Source organism: Megalobrama amblycephala, linkage group LG17, assembly GCF_018812025.1.
Source record: "Megalobrama amblycephala isolate DHTTF-2021 linkage group LG17, ASM1881202v1, whole genome shotgun sequence".
Classification (NCBI taxonomy): domain Eukaryota; kingdom Metazoa; phylum Chordata; class Actinopteri; order Cypriniformes; family Xenocyprididae; genus Megalobrama; species Megalobrama amblycephala.
The window spans coordinates 39928914-39944079 of record NC_063060.1 but is presented as its reverse complement, the minus strand read 5'-3'; the positions used below and the strand labels follow the sequence as shown (position 1 = coordinate 39944079).

The 15166-nt window shown below is 44.4% G+C and overlaps 1 pseudogene and 1 gene segment (V, D, J or C); one reads left to right on the top strand and one right to left on the bottom strand.

Annotated features, from left to right (window-relative positions):
* The first annotated feature begins 569 nt into the window (after positions 1-569).
* LOC125251947 lies at positions 570-3764 on the top strand (annotated as a pseudogene).
* A 10151-nt stretch (positions 3765-13915) lies between these two features.
* LOC125251553 lies at positions 13916-14854 on the bottom strand. The segment is given in 2 exon segments: positions 13916-14439; positions 14543-14854. Coding segments are annotated over 2 exon segments (354 nt in total).
* Between the last annotated feature and the right edge of the window lie 312 nt (positions 14855-15166).

Sequence of the window (15166 nt, the reverse complement as noted above, 5' to 3'; positions counted from 1 at the left end):
GGCTGAGTTATTAGGTGATATTGATGAGGGCGGGGGAATCACTCCCGACGTAGTCGATGAGCTACGTCGGGCTTCAGACCTTTCTCTCCGTGCCACCAAGGAGACGGCCAGATCCGTGGGTCGTGCTATGGCAGCACTGGTGGCTACGGAGAGGCACTTATGGTTGAATTTGAGTTCTATTAAGGACAAAGATAAAAACTTTCTTATGGACGCCCCGCTTGCGCCCCCTGGCCTCTTCGGCGATGCTGTTAACAACAAGGTCGTCGAGAGGTTTCAGGAAGCCAATAAGCAGGCGGCGGCGTTCCAGAAGCTCCTCCCCCGTCGCTCTTTCACCCCTGGGGCTGTTCCACAACACCAGCAGCCCCAGTCATCAAAAGCCAGCTCCTCACAGCAACACCGTGCCAATCAAAAGCAGAGCGTTTCTACCCGTACCCCTCCTCAGAGATTCGGGGGGTCGGGAGGGCGCTCACAGCCGCAGCCTTCAAGGGGTAAGACGGATCTGAGGAACGTCATTATCGCCAAGAAGGCTGCAGCAAAGAAGTCCTGACGCTGCGAGTGTCAGGGCTCAAATGAGGGCAGCCCCCGCTGGAGAGAAGTGGCGTACACCTCAGTATACGGTGCCCAGTTCTCTTCAGTGCCCTCAGGGGGCCGTTCTGCCAACCCTGCCACCTCGTGTGCTTCAGGGCGCGGTGGTCCCCAGTGAGCAAACACCCAGGTGTCCGCCCGGAAACGTAGCGGCCCTGGGGCGCTCGCCCCCTCTAAGGAGGGTCTCCGAACAGTCAGCTCGGTTGCCCCCTGCTGGTGCGCCGCTTCAGGGCACCGTTTTGGCTGTTCAAATTACACCAGAGGCCAGTCTCGAGAGACTGGTTCCCTTAGTAGAATATCTGACAGCATGGAGGCTACTGCCAAATATTTCTCAATGGGTCCTGCGTACAGTCGAAAAGGGGTATGCTATTCAGTTCGGGTCTCGCCCACCCAGGTTCGCGGGGGTCCTGCCCACTGTGGTGGGCCCCGAGCAGGCTCTGGTTATGGAACAGGAGGTGAAAACTCTGTTGGAGAAGGAAGCCATAGAGCATGTACTTCCTCTCGACAGAGAAAACGGTTTTTACAGCCGTTATTTTATCGTTCCGAAGAAGGATGGGGGGTTGCGTCCCATTTTGGATCTGCGTCTGCTGAACCAGTCAGTTATGAAGCTCAAATTCAAAATGTTAACGTTGAGACAAATCGTGTCACAAATCAGGTCCGAGGACTGGTTTGTCACGATCGATCTCAAGGACGCGTATTTCCACATCTCCATCCTTCCGCATCACAGGAAGTTCCTGAGGTTCGCTTTTGGGGGCAAAGTTTACCAGTATCGGGTTCTTCCGTTCGGCCTAGCGTTATCACCCCGCACTTTCACCAAATGCATGGATGCAGCCTTGGCGCCACTGCGTTTACAGGGCATTCGCATTCTCAATCATCGACGATTGGCTAATATTAGCTCAATCGCAACAACTAGCGGTTCGGCATCGAGATGTCGTTCTCGCCCACATGAGAAAGGTTGGGGTTAAGGTTGAATGCCAAGAAGAGTGTTCTTTCTCCAGCTCAGAGAACCACTTTTCTGGGCGTGGTTTGGGACTCTGTTGTGATGCAGGCGCGTCTTTCACCTGCTCGCATAGAATCAATCCTTTCTACCGTAAACCGGATAAGGCTAGGCCAGTCACTCACTGTGAAACAATTTCAGAGACTGTTGGGTTTAATGGCAGGCAGCGTCCAATGTGATTCCCTTTGGCCTGCTGTACATGAGACCCCTGCAGTGGTGGCTCAGGACCAGGGGGTTTTCTCCAAGGGTAAATCCATTTCGCATGATCAAGGTCACGCGGCGATGCCTACGTGCCCTCGACATGTGGAAGAAACCTTGGTTTTTATCCCAAGGCCCGGTGTTGGGAGCTCCTTGTCGTCGCAAGATGCTAACGACAGATGCCTCCCTCACGGGTTGGGGGGCGATCCTAGACGGACGCTCCAACTCAGGGTCTGTGGAGCGAACATCATCTCTCCTGGCACATCAAGTGCCTGGAGATGATGGCTGTGTTCTTGGCTCTCAGAGTCTTTCTCCCAGATCTCAGGGGCCACCATGTTCTTGTCCGGTCAGACAACACGTCGGTGGTTGCCTATATAAATCACCAGGGGGGTTTGCGTTCGCGTCCGCTTTACAAACTGGCGCACCAAATCCTCCTGTGGTCCCAGGGGAAGTTGCTGTCGCTTCGTGCAGCATACATCCCCGGGGTTCAAAACATAGGAGCAGACGTCCTGTCGAGGCAGGGGCTGAGGCCCGGGGAATGGAGGCTCCACCCCGAGGTGGTGGAGCAAATATGGGGGATGTTTGGTCGGGCTCAGGTGGATCTGTTTGCGTCTCGAGAGACGTCTCACTGTCCACTCTGGTTCTCCCTCACTCATCCAGCTCCTCTCGGACTGGATGCTATGGTGCAGACATGGCCGAGGCTTTGTCTGTACGCTTTTCCTCCGATTGCTCTGCTCCCGGGAGTCTTAGAGAGAATTCGCCGGGACCAAGTCCGGCTCGTCCTGATAGCCCCGCGGTGGCCGGGCAGAGTTTGGTTTTCGGACCTAGTATCTCTCCTAGACGGCTCTCCCTGGGAGATTCCAGTCAGGAGGGATCTTCTGTCTCAGGCGGAGGGCTCAATATTTCACCCTCGCCTGGAACTTTGGAACCTGTGGGCTTGGCCTCTGAGGGGACCCAGCTCATAGACTCTGGTCTCTCAGCCGAGGTTGTGGGTACCATCCTTCACTCTAGGGCTCCCTCCACGAGGAAGCTGTATGCTTTTAAATGGAAGCTGTTTTCTACTTGGTGCAGTGTTCGTCAGTTGGATCCTTTTAACTGTCCGGTTGGGGCAGTGTTGGAATTTCTGCAGGAGAGGTTCACTGCAGGGTTATCTCCGTCCACCTTAAAAGTCTATGTGGCGGCTATTGCGGCTTACCACACACCTTTGGCTGGTGGCTCTCTGGGGAGAGACCCTCTTGTCACTCGCTTCCTTCGTGGCACACTGAGGCTGAGGCCTGCGGTACGCACGAGGGTACCGGCTTGGGATTTGGCTGTGGTGCTCCAGGGCCTTTCCTTAGCTCCCTTTGAACCCATTGAGGAGGTTCCTGTTAAGTTCTTGACCTTCAAGACTCTGTTCCTTCTTGCTATCTCCTCTCTTAAAAGAATAGGAGATTTGCAAGCTCTTTCGGTTGCCCCATCGTGCTTGGAATTTGCACCCGGTATGGTGAAGGCTTTCCTTCATCCCAGACCTGGGTATGTTCCTAAGGTCCCCACCAATGTGGTGAGGCCCATAGTACTGCAAGCCTTCTGTCCTCCTCCCTTCAGGGATCCAGACCAGGAACGCCTTAATCTGCTTTGCCCAGTTCGGGCGTTGGATGCTTATGTCCACAGAGCTGCCCTGTGGCGTAAGTCGGAACAGTTGTTCATTTGTTTCAGGTCCCCTAAAAAAGGGGCCCCGGTATCTAAGCAGAGGATGAGTAAGTGGATAGTTGAGGCTATCTCACTTGCTTATGAGTCGGCCGGACTGCCATCTCCTTTGGCAGTTCGAGCCCACTCCACTAGGAGTATGGCGGACTCTAAAGCTCTGCTCTTCGGAGCATCTTTGCAAGATGTTTGTGATGCGGCAGGCTGGTCCTCACCGCATACATTCATGAGGTTCTATGACCTTGATCTGAGCTCCACTCCTGGGGCCAGGGTTCTGTCTGGTGTTGACGAGTCACACTAGACAGGCATTGGTCATTATGGCGGCGTGGGTATTAACGTTCCCACAGCGTCAATTTCTCGACGCAACGCGAGTTCCCTTGTTGCGTCGTCCTGCCATACTTCCTGCATGCTTGTCAAGCGACTACTTCAGACACTTGAAGCTAGCGTTGCTTTGTTTGAGCGTGCTTTATAGTTTCCTGGTCGTGACGTCACCCGCCTTTGACGTCTCGTCACTCCATTGGACGGATTTCACACGTGCTTCATGACGACATAACGTGTTGCGTTCCCACAGCGTCAATTTCTCGACGCAACGTCTCGTTCCCTCTTCAGGGAACTAAGGTTACAGTCGTAACCGAGACGTTTTATTCTCAACTACTATATTATTTTTTTATTATTTGATTCATTATAGTTATGCATTTTTATCAACGTCAGAGAGTAGTTATTGTGTGAGTGTTGAGTGTGTTTGAGTCACAGTGGGGTTCAGAGCACAGTAGTACACAGCAGAGTCAGACACACGCAGGTTCTTGATTGTCAGAGGAAATGAATTTAAGTCCAAACTGGCATTAAATCTCTCTTCAAATTCAGAACTGCTACTTGATCCAAACTTGTATTTCATCAATATATATTCAGGAAGACCATTAAAGCGTTGAATGTACCAGAAAAGATACGGAGCAGACTGAAGTGTTTCATATTCACAGCTCAGGGTAACCTGATGTCCTTCAGTGGCAGTTTTTTTCTCATTTGACTGATTAACAGTGTCTTTCCCAAAGCATCCTGTGAATGCATAATAACATAATTATACAAGCAATGTTATTTTAATAATCCAGTTATTTACAGCAATAAAGGTTTGATTACTTACCATACAAATTAAAGGCCAAAATGAATAAAACAGGCATTCTGTGAGACATCTTTGTTTATCTATGAAAGGAAATGGGAAAATGTCATTCATAGCAGCTTTGTTTTCTGCTTGTCATGTTGAGATAGTGATGATGTTCAACCGCAGATGTTTCTTTTCAATCAATAATAAACATGAGGTGGTGTCATGTGTATGTAGATAGCGCCATCTTCAGGCTAAAAAAAATTAACTTCTGTGTCCCATTTTCCATTGTAACACACACACATTTATTTGTATAGCGCTTTTCACAATACATATTGTTTCAAAGCAGCTTTACAGGCAGTGCATGTCAACATTACAATTTAGAGTAATCTGTTTTCAGAGTTGACTGTGTCTAAATTATGTAATTTACATATAATCACACAGTTAGATAACAATGTTATAATAATTATAATATAGCAAATTAATTTAAGGTAGAAACAATGGAAGTAATGAATACATGTTAACAAGAGTTAGGACATATAGCAATAACAATACTTTATAATCGATAAGGAACTGAATAGGTAACCAGTATAGACATGATAAAATTGGTGTTATCATATTTTCTTGACCTAAAACTCTAGCAGCTGCATTTTGGACTAACTGTTCCTTGTTTAGTGAGGAAGAAGGACAACCAGCTAGTAATGCATTACAGTAATCTAGTCTAGACATCATGAATTCATGAACTAACTTTTCTGCATCAGAAACAGAACATTTTCTGTAAAATAGTTTGTAACAGAGGAAAATTACTGGTCAGCCAATGTTTTACTTCTTTAACACACTGTCAATCTGGATAATTAACAAAATCAATAACAAAATCCAAAACCATTTTAAAATGAAATAAAATAAAATAAACAGCTGTTGTTGGTATAGATCAGATCACATTATCAGCTAAAAAGCAACAACGACTTTTTGATTGTTTTGTTTTGTTTGAAGGTTCAATACAGTGACTTCTGACTTAAAGGGTTAGTTCACCCAAAATTGAAAATTCTGTCATTAATTACTTACCCTCATTTCGTTCGACACCCGCAAGACCTTTGTTCATCTTCAGAACACAAATTAAGATATTTCTGCTGAAATCACGTGACTTTGGCGATCTGAATCATGAATTGATACACTGATTCATAACGCTTCAAAGCTTCAGGAAGCAGTGTTTAGAAATCGGCCCATCACTATATAAGTCGTTATTTAGTTTTTTTTGCGCACAAAAACTATTCTTGTCGCTTCATAAAATGATTGTAGAATCACTGTAGTGAGATGGACTTTGTAACGACGTCTTTAGTACCTTTTATGGGTCTTGAGAGAGGAAATTACATTGCTGGCTATGGAGGCCTTTCTGAGCCATCGGATTTCAACAGAAATATCTTAATTTGTGTTCTGAATATGAACAACATGAGGGTGTCGAACGACATGAGGGTAAGTAATTGATATTTGTAATTGTATTAAAATGTATTAAAAGTAATTGAATTTTAATTTTTGGGTGAACTAACCCTTTAAACCTGAATATGAATTAATGAAAAGATTTAAAAAGTAATGTACATTTATGTTGTTTTAAGAGGTTTTCATAAAGGAAGGAACATATTATATAAGTAACAATTGGCAAAGCATTTTCATAGAGTTTGTGGCAAATGTGAATCTGTTGTTTTTGTTGTAGTTTTTATGTTAATAAGTAATAAGTAGGTTCACAGAGTCCTTATAACAGTGGAAGTAATCACATCAGGGGTTAAACAACACTACTCAGATACTCACAGTGTTTTTGTGTGAGTGTTGAGTGTGTTTGAGTCACAGTGGTCCTCAGAGCACAGTAATACACAGCAGAGTCAGACACACACACATCCTGGATTGTCAATGGAAATGATTTTGAAATTGTGTTGAGTTCACTGCTAAATTGATCCCTGAACCGCATTTGATTACTACCAAATCGGTCCAGTATGTATTCTGGAAATCCTTTCTCTTTTTTTGCTGGTACCAGAAGAGATTTTGCATTACATCTTGTAACGCTTTATATATAGAGAGAGATCGGATAGCTGGACCAAATGGTTGCAGCCAAGTGCAAGCAAAACTCAAGTAGGCTATCTGACGTTTCACATGGGGTTTATTATCAGCGCCGTTCCCATGAACACATGGGGCAGTTTGCAACACTTCACTGACAACTGCGTTACTGAACAAAACAAAAGAAGTAAGCGACAAAGAGCAACAGAGATAAATCATGCACACATGCGATGCTCACAGTTCGCGCTCCAACTATATACTGCCCACTCATCAGCGAGTGAGAGAGAGAGAGCCGTCCGCCTTAAAGGAGCAGTACCTAATTCCACTTGTTACAGATTCCCCCCCCCGTCAAATAAAGGCTGACCCCAGCCGTACACATCCAGGGAGCATTACTGTTTCACTTAACAACGATACATACATGCCACAGTTGAAAAGCTGTTACAGGGTGAGAAAAAAAACAAAAAAAACAATGCACAAACAGTACGTTCTTACAAGTTCGTACACTGCATTTAAGTTCAATAAAACAAAACTGTGTGCCACACCCACATATGAAATACATTTTTCTCTTTTTTTTTTTTTTTTTACATAACAATCAACCTTTGAACATTTGTCTATAAACAAGTGACAATCAACACCATTTATTCATCTTCCCTCACTTAACCTCAAACTTATGTGTATGATATGGGTTAGTCCACCTATTGACTGTCCAGTCAGAAGTAATTCTGGGTTTCTGTCTCGGTCTCAAGTTATAGCAGTCCGTGCCCCGGAACGGGTTACTTGTGTCAAATCTGTGAGTGTCAAAGTCAGGTCTCATGTCAGAGTACTCTGTGTCAGCAAAAACAGCACTGTCAAGTGTCTGTTCAGGTAAGCTTTCTGAGGAAAAATCCTCGGGGAGTTTGGTTAACCAGTCTCCAGCAACACATAAGTCAGTATCATCAGACTCTCCAGCACAGTTTTGGATAGGGCCACCTCCATCCAATGATTGTACATCCTCACAATTATCAGAGAGTTTTTTATTGGACAAAGCAGTATTCCAAGAGTGAAAGGGCTGAAGGTTCACCACGTGAAACACACCAACATCCTCTCCAGTATCGACTTTTTCCAGTCTGTAGTTAACATCAGATAGTACTTTTGAGACCCTGTATGGACCAGAGTATACTGGAGCCAGCTTGGCTGTAAAGTTTGCTATTGCATCAGACTTTGGGTGTGTTTTCACTCTAACCAGATCATCCACAACATAATTAACTGAACGCCGTTTTTGGTCATAGTACCGTTTCCTGCGTTTATGTCCTTCCTCTAGAGCTATTCTGGCATGATCATGAGCGTCCCTTAAGGAAGCTCTCAAGTTCTCCGGGTAGGTCACATCCGGGTCATCCATTCCATCAACATTCGGTTGTGTGACCAAATCAAGTGGAGTCTCAAGCTCACGTCCATATAACAACATTGATGGTGACAAGCCTGTGCTCTCATGTGGTGCGGTACAAAGAGCGAAACATATCTGAGGTATGTATCTGTCCCATGAGGTGTGTTTGTCCCCCACGTATGCACGAATGGCTGTTTTCAAGGTACGGTTCACCCTTTCCGTAGCGTTTGTCTGTGGGTGGTACGCTGTAGTCAACCTGTGTTCCGTACCCAGGGTGGCCACCACAGACTCGAAGAGGTTACTCACAAATGGCGTGCCACGGTCTGAAATCAGGTAAGATGGTGCACCGTGTCTGGCAAAGATTTCCCTCAGGAATTTACTTGCAGCAACTTGCGCTGTCGCTGTTCTGACTGCATTTATTTCTACCCACTTTGAAAAGTAGTCGACAAATACAAGAATGTACTCATTTCCATTCTGTGTCCGAGGGAGAGGGCCCACAAAGTCTACCCCAGTGTATTCCCAAGGCCTTTGCGGTTTGATTGGGACCATCAGACCCGCTGGTTTCTTTTGACTAGGCTTTGTCAACTGACACACCGAACATGAGGTAACATATCTCTTTACATCCTCTGCCATTTTTGGCCAGAAGAACCGAAACTTTAGCCTGGTCAATGTTTTAGTAATTCCGAGGTGTCCGGCTGTAGGGTGGTCATGGTAGTATTTTAACACAGTACCTCTGATGGAGGTAGGCGCGTAAAATTTGAGTTGTTTCATTGGATGTAGTCCACACGTCACTTTGGAGTCTCTGACATAGAGCAAACCATCCTGAATGACATACTTTTCATCCCCATCCTCTTTTCTAGAACTCTTGAGGGCACATAAAAGATCACTGACCACTGGGTCATTTTCCTGTAACTGTCTCAACTGTGCTTTGTCTGTCATCACAACTGAGGACAGGCTACGGAGATCCATCCCCCCAATAATTGCATAATCTGGCAGAATGTCTATTGGGGTAGCCTCACATTGAATTGGGTTGCGGGACAAAGCATCTGGGACCTTGTTTTGAACACCTGGCTTATGAACAATACTAAAATCAAAGTCCTGGAGACGTAAAGACCATCTCGCCAGACGACCAGAAGGGTTTGGGCGGTTCATCAGCCATCTTAGGCTGTTATGGTCTGTGTAGACTGTCACATGGAGGCCCTCTACATAAGGTCTAAAGTACTCCAGGGCCCAAATCACCCCTAAACATTCTTTTTCAGGTGTTGAGTAGGGTTTCTCAGCCTTGTGTAGAGTTCTGCTTGCAAAAGCCACGACAACATCTCGTCCCATGTCGTCTTTTTGCATTAGGGCCGCCCCAAGACCCAGGTCGCAAGCGTCTGTATGTATGAAGAATGGCCGTGTGAAATTTGGAAAACACAAGATTGGTGCTGATGTGAGACACTTTGTCAAGAAATCCATAGCCGCCTGACAACTTTCATCCCAGCAGAACGGCGTTTCTTTCCTGGTGAGATGGAAAAGTGGTTCTGCTTTACTCGCATAGCCAGGTATAAAGCGTCGATAATAGCCCGTAAGGCCAAGGAATCCTCTGACATCCTTTGTGTCTTTTGGCGTTCTGAACTCGGTAACCGCCTTTACTTTTGCTGGGTCTGGGGATATACCCTCTGGTGTGACACGGTAGCCAAGGAATATGAGCTCACTTAGACAGAACTGACATTTGCTCAGCTTCAGAGAGAGACCTGCTGTCTGTAATCTCAACAGAACCTCACGAAGGTCTTCAAGATGTTGTTCAAAGGTCGGTGAAGCTATCACAATGTCGTCCAAGTACACTGCACAGCATTTATAAATCAGGCCAGCAAGCACGGTGTTCATGACCCTTTGGAAGGTAGCAGGGCATTGCTGAGCCCGAAGGGAAGGACTTTGAACTGAAATAGGCCACAGTGAGAGATAAACGCAGTTTTTGGTCTAGACTTTCCCTCAACGGACACTTGCCAATATCCTCGAGATAGATCCAGAGTGGTAATAAAGTCTAGAAAGTCTAATGACTCATCCACCCGGGGTAGAGGATATGAATCTTTCAGTGTGAGCTGATTTAGACCCCTGTAATCAACACAGAATCTGGGTTCTCCACAAGGTTTCTTTACGATCACTACCGGTGCAGCCCATGGGCTTGATGAGGGTTCAATAATTCCTTCCTCCAGCATTTGCTTGATCTGGCTCTCAATTATCTGCTTTTTCTCAGGGGAAGTACGGTAAGGTGGCAAATGTACAGGTTTCGCACCACCGGTGTCGATCATGTGCTCCGCCATTGACGTATGGCCAAAGTGACCATCAAACATGCACCAAAAATCTTCCACAAGGGCAAGGAACTGAGCTTTTTGTTCCTGTCCCAAGCATGCCACTTCAACTTTCCCTCTTAAGTCAGATTTTTGGATATCCATGAACATCATGCACCCTACCCCTGGCATCTCCATCCATTCACTTGCTAGCTCACATGGTTCTGGCTCAATAGTGTCACATAGAGTTACAGTCCTGGATGGAATATGAATGTTGACTGCAGCTCTTAACATGAAATCCATCCCTAAGATAAGTGGTGAAGCAAGATCAGGGATAATAACAAATCTATGGTAAAAACGTTTTCCTTGGAATCCAATATTCAGCCAAATGACACCGGTTGGGCTGCAAGTTGCTCTGTTAGCCAATTGAATCGGGGGCGACAACCAAGGGTGCACTTTTTCAGAGTTTCCTATCATGCCAGAAATAATATCAGTCCGAATCGCGGATAGGGAAGCACCTGTATCGAGAGCTGCATCAACCGCTTTGCTGTAGAGGTTTACTTTGACAATGAATGGTGTGTTCCAGAATGAAGAAGAAGCCGGGTCTTCCACATGACCCAGGACGAGTGGCTCAAGTGTGGACATTGGAGAATGTTGGGGCACATTTATCTTCTGGAGGGAGGATTGCCCCTGTAAAATGTCCTCCCTCCCCTGAAGTTTCCCTTCTGTTGGCCGAATTTGTTTTCCTGCTCACCCCTGTTATCGCTTCGGTTCTCGCCACTCTGACTACGACCTGGTGTTCCAAATCCTGTTTGAAAGTTCTGCTTTTCAACACCTGGGAATACATTTGCTTGTGCTGCAAAGTTGCAGTTTGGACAATTTCGGGAGGTGAAACCAGGTTCAGAGCATTTGAAGCAGTAAATTTCACGTGCTTGTTCTTTCATTGGTAGCGGGGGCTCATTACGACTGTTTGGGCCAAGAACAGAATGGAGCTCATGTGCCCGCATCAGGAGGTCGACGACTGACGTGATCTGTGTACCATATATTGCGACTCTGTATCGCTCTAATGCATGTTTACAAATCAGTTCAATTTCATCTTGTTCTGTGGGTGGAGACTTTAACTTTTTGAATTCGCTCAATAGGTGCGCCACAAATGTTGGAAAAGGCTCATCAGGTGCCTGAACACGATCTAGGATTCCTCTCAAGATGCGTTCCTGATTGTCTGATAGAAGAAACACACTTTTAAAAAGGGTGCGGAATTGTGTCCAGGCTGTGATGTGTTCACTCAATACTGAAAACCATTTCCTGGGTTCTTTGGCTAGGAAGCGAGGTAATTCGAGAAGAATCTGGGCATCGCTCAGCCCCAACGAGGTTCTATATACATCCACAAGCTGAAGCCACTCCTCGGGCTGAATTTTCCCATCCCCTCCGAACACAGGGGGCTCAAGTTTTGACTGATTCAAGACTGAGGCTAGCGCTCTAGTTGTGCTATTTAGCAGTAAAGAAGTTTGAGAAAAGGTTGCTGCCTTTTCAGGCGCTACACTACAATCAAAGGCTGTCGCCGAAAGTTTTGGCACGTGAACAGCCTGGGCATATGGAGTGGAAGTGGCCATTGGAACGTTACATGCAGGTAAGGGGTTTGAAGCCGTTGTGTACATGTTTTGACCGTAATCATCAATAATACCTCTTTGCAGATCAAGGGACTCTTTTAAGCATTTACGCAGCACTGCTACTTCTGTCCTTAGCGACTCAACCTGTGTCTCCAGGCAGACAGTTGGCTTTTGAGCTCTCCTCCTAGGCTCAGACTCAAAAGGTGAAGTCAGGTCAGTCATATCTGTCAAACCATGCACATATTTAGCCATTGTATTCAATATAGGCAATATATAATCAGCGTGGTCTGTAGTAAATGTGGTAAAACAGTAAATTATGCAGTTTTCAACAAAAGTCAACAACTGTCACTTTAAACTCAGAGCATCAAAAAAAAAAAAAAAAAAAAAAATATCAACAGTAGAAAAAAACCCAGTTTGTAGAAACAAAATTCAACAATATGACATAAGTTGTTTTTGTTTTGTTTTTTTCGTTTTTTTTTTTTTCACAAAGGGATCTCAAAACCACACGTATATGTGGACTTTCATGGCAAACCTGCTTTACAGTTCTGATGACGCTGTGAATACGGAATTCCAGTTCGAATCCCGGTAAGATTCAGATGAATCAGTCACTACGTGACCCGCCAACCAAGATAATCAGTGTATTCTGTAGTCTGTGTTCAAACCTGAATGAATCTTTTCAGTTGAAACTCTTGAACGGTTTTGTTTAATCGTTGGTGAACCAATGACTCCTCTCACGGTCCGAAACGAATCACACGTACCAGAATGAATCTCACGTTCCGAAACGAATCACACGTGCCAGAATGAATCTCACGTTCCGAAACGAATCACACGTACCAGAATGAATCTCACGTTCCGAAACGAATCACACGTGCCAGAATGAATCTCACGTGTCCTTGCACAACTTGTCCGTGAGCTTCTCGGAGGTCGGAGCTTCAGTGTGTGCAGAAATGTCCGTAAAATCCAAATCGAACGATAATATCCTCGAGCAGCACGCCCAACGGGCTGATCCGAGGCCAGAGGCAAAATGTTCGGGCGCCACTTGTAACGCTTTATATATAGAGAGAGATCGGATAGCTGGACCAAATGGTTGCAGCCAAGTGCAAGCAAAACTCAAGTAGGCTATCTGACGTTTCACATGGGGTTTATTATCAGCGCCGTTCCCACGAACACATGGGGCAGTTTGCAACACTTCACTGACAACTGCGTTACTGAACAAAACAAAAGAAGTAAGCGACAAAGAGCAACAGAGATAAATCATGCACACATGCGATGCTCAAAGTTCGCGCTCCAACTATATACTGCCCACTCATCAGCGAGTGAGAGAGAGAGAGCCGTCCGCCTTAAAGGAGCAGTACCTAATTCCACTTGTTACAATCTGTTGTTTCATATTGACAGTTGATTGTTACAGCTGCACCTTCAACAGCAGTTTGAACTCCTGGATTTTGTTCAACTCTGTCCAGAGAATCACATCCTGTAATGTATAACATCACTGATGAGGATCATATTCATATTAGAAGAATATTACAGCATGAATACTTACAGAATCTGACTTACCCCAGAAATATGTGATCAAGAAGACTACAATTCTTTGCCAGTTTGCCATCACAGAAAATGTTAAATAATACTTTAGATAAAATGAACTTGATGAAATCTACTGCAGACTCTTGTTTCAGCCTCTCTTTGATAAAGTTGTACTAACACTGTCACATATCAGAGACCTGCAGGAGGAGTTTGACTGAACCACAGTTCCTCAATACTGAACGTCTCCTCCTCCTCAAGGATTCTGGATGTACTTTAACAAAATTGCAGTGCTCTGATGTTTTATCATATGTTGGTTCAAGCACTGACTGCTTATTTCAATTCAATGAACTAAACTAATTCTGGACAGAGTGCTTGACATTGTTATTGTACTTGGGTATATTATTAGAAGAAACTTCTAATACTTCTAATACACTTAATGTTATTCTGAACTATATTACATATACGTTACATATAATCATGCTGCCAGCATCTAACAGGTTTTTTAAATGTCATTTTTATTTTTTTATTTTAAAATATATTAATAGCAATCCACAACATGTTATTTTGATCTTTTCACTTTTTCTTTCAATTTCCCTTTATAACTTGAACTAGATGTCATTTGTAACCACACACAGGTGTTTCCACTGGTGTAATAATATTATGTGAATTATAGATTGTGGGTTTGATGTGGCTTGAGATCAACGTGAAAAATGAGTTCAAGTTTTTGTACAGCTTCACATAGACTTTGTATCACTGGGCTACTTCAAGAGCACAATAATAGAGAGCTGAATCTGACAGAGTCACACCGTTAATCTTGAGTTCAGTGGATGTTTGAGATGCAGTCGACTGAAAGCGAGGATCAGAGGGGTCCCCACTTGCAGTACCTGATCGGGCAGGTTTAAATAATAAATACTGAGGTTCACTGTTAGGATACTGTCTGTACCAGTAAAGATAAACATAATTGCTGTCTGTTTCATATGAGCAGCTGAGGGTCACAGTCTCGTCTTCCTTATTTATAATGTTAGTTTCTTTATTTGGCCCAATCTTGTCTGCAGTCATCACACCTAAAACAAAGAAAAAAGAAAATTACTGAGTCAAGTTGCACACAACCATTTCTTACACTGTTTTTCTGCATCACTAGAATGAATAAAATGAATAATTTTGTACCTGAAGTCAGAAATAAAATCAGAAACAGGTGTTTTTCCATGTTTCTACAGATCTGTTCATGTTCTCTGTGCTCCGATGCTAATGCTTTAGTTCAGAGCTCACAGAAGAGGTGTGTCTTCAGTGTCTTCATCTTTGGTTCAGATGCAGGTGATTGGTTGGAAGTGACAGTTTTGAACACAAGAACAAGAGCCTTGAAAGAAAGACATCAGAGAGTGTGTGATGGGGACCTATATGTGCTGCTTAAAAACCAAATACACAAACACATTCTGGATCATATTGAACTGCACTCTGTTAAAACTGAAGAAATAATGAAAACAATTTAAATACCGTAGATCTGCACAAAAAGCACATTATTTATTGTTTATTATTACTGATAGGATTCTCACTTCATGAAATATGATTTTATAATATGTTTCCACTTGGTTTATACTGTTGCTTTGGCAAAGTTGGAGAGTTTTTATTTATTTTGCATGTTTTTGTGTGAGTGTTGAGTGTGTTTGAGTCACAGTGGGCTTCAGAGCACAGTAATACACAGCAGAGTCAGACACACACACATCCTGGATCATCAGAGGAACTGATCTTGATGTGGAGTTCAATGTTGCAGAAAATCTCTTCTTAAATTCA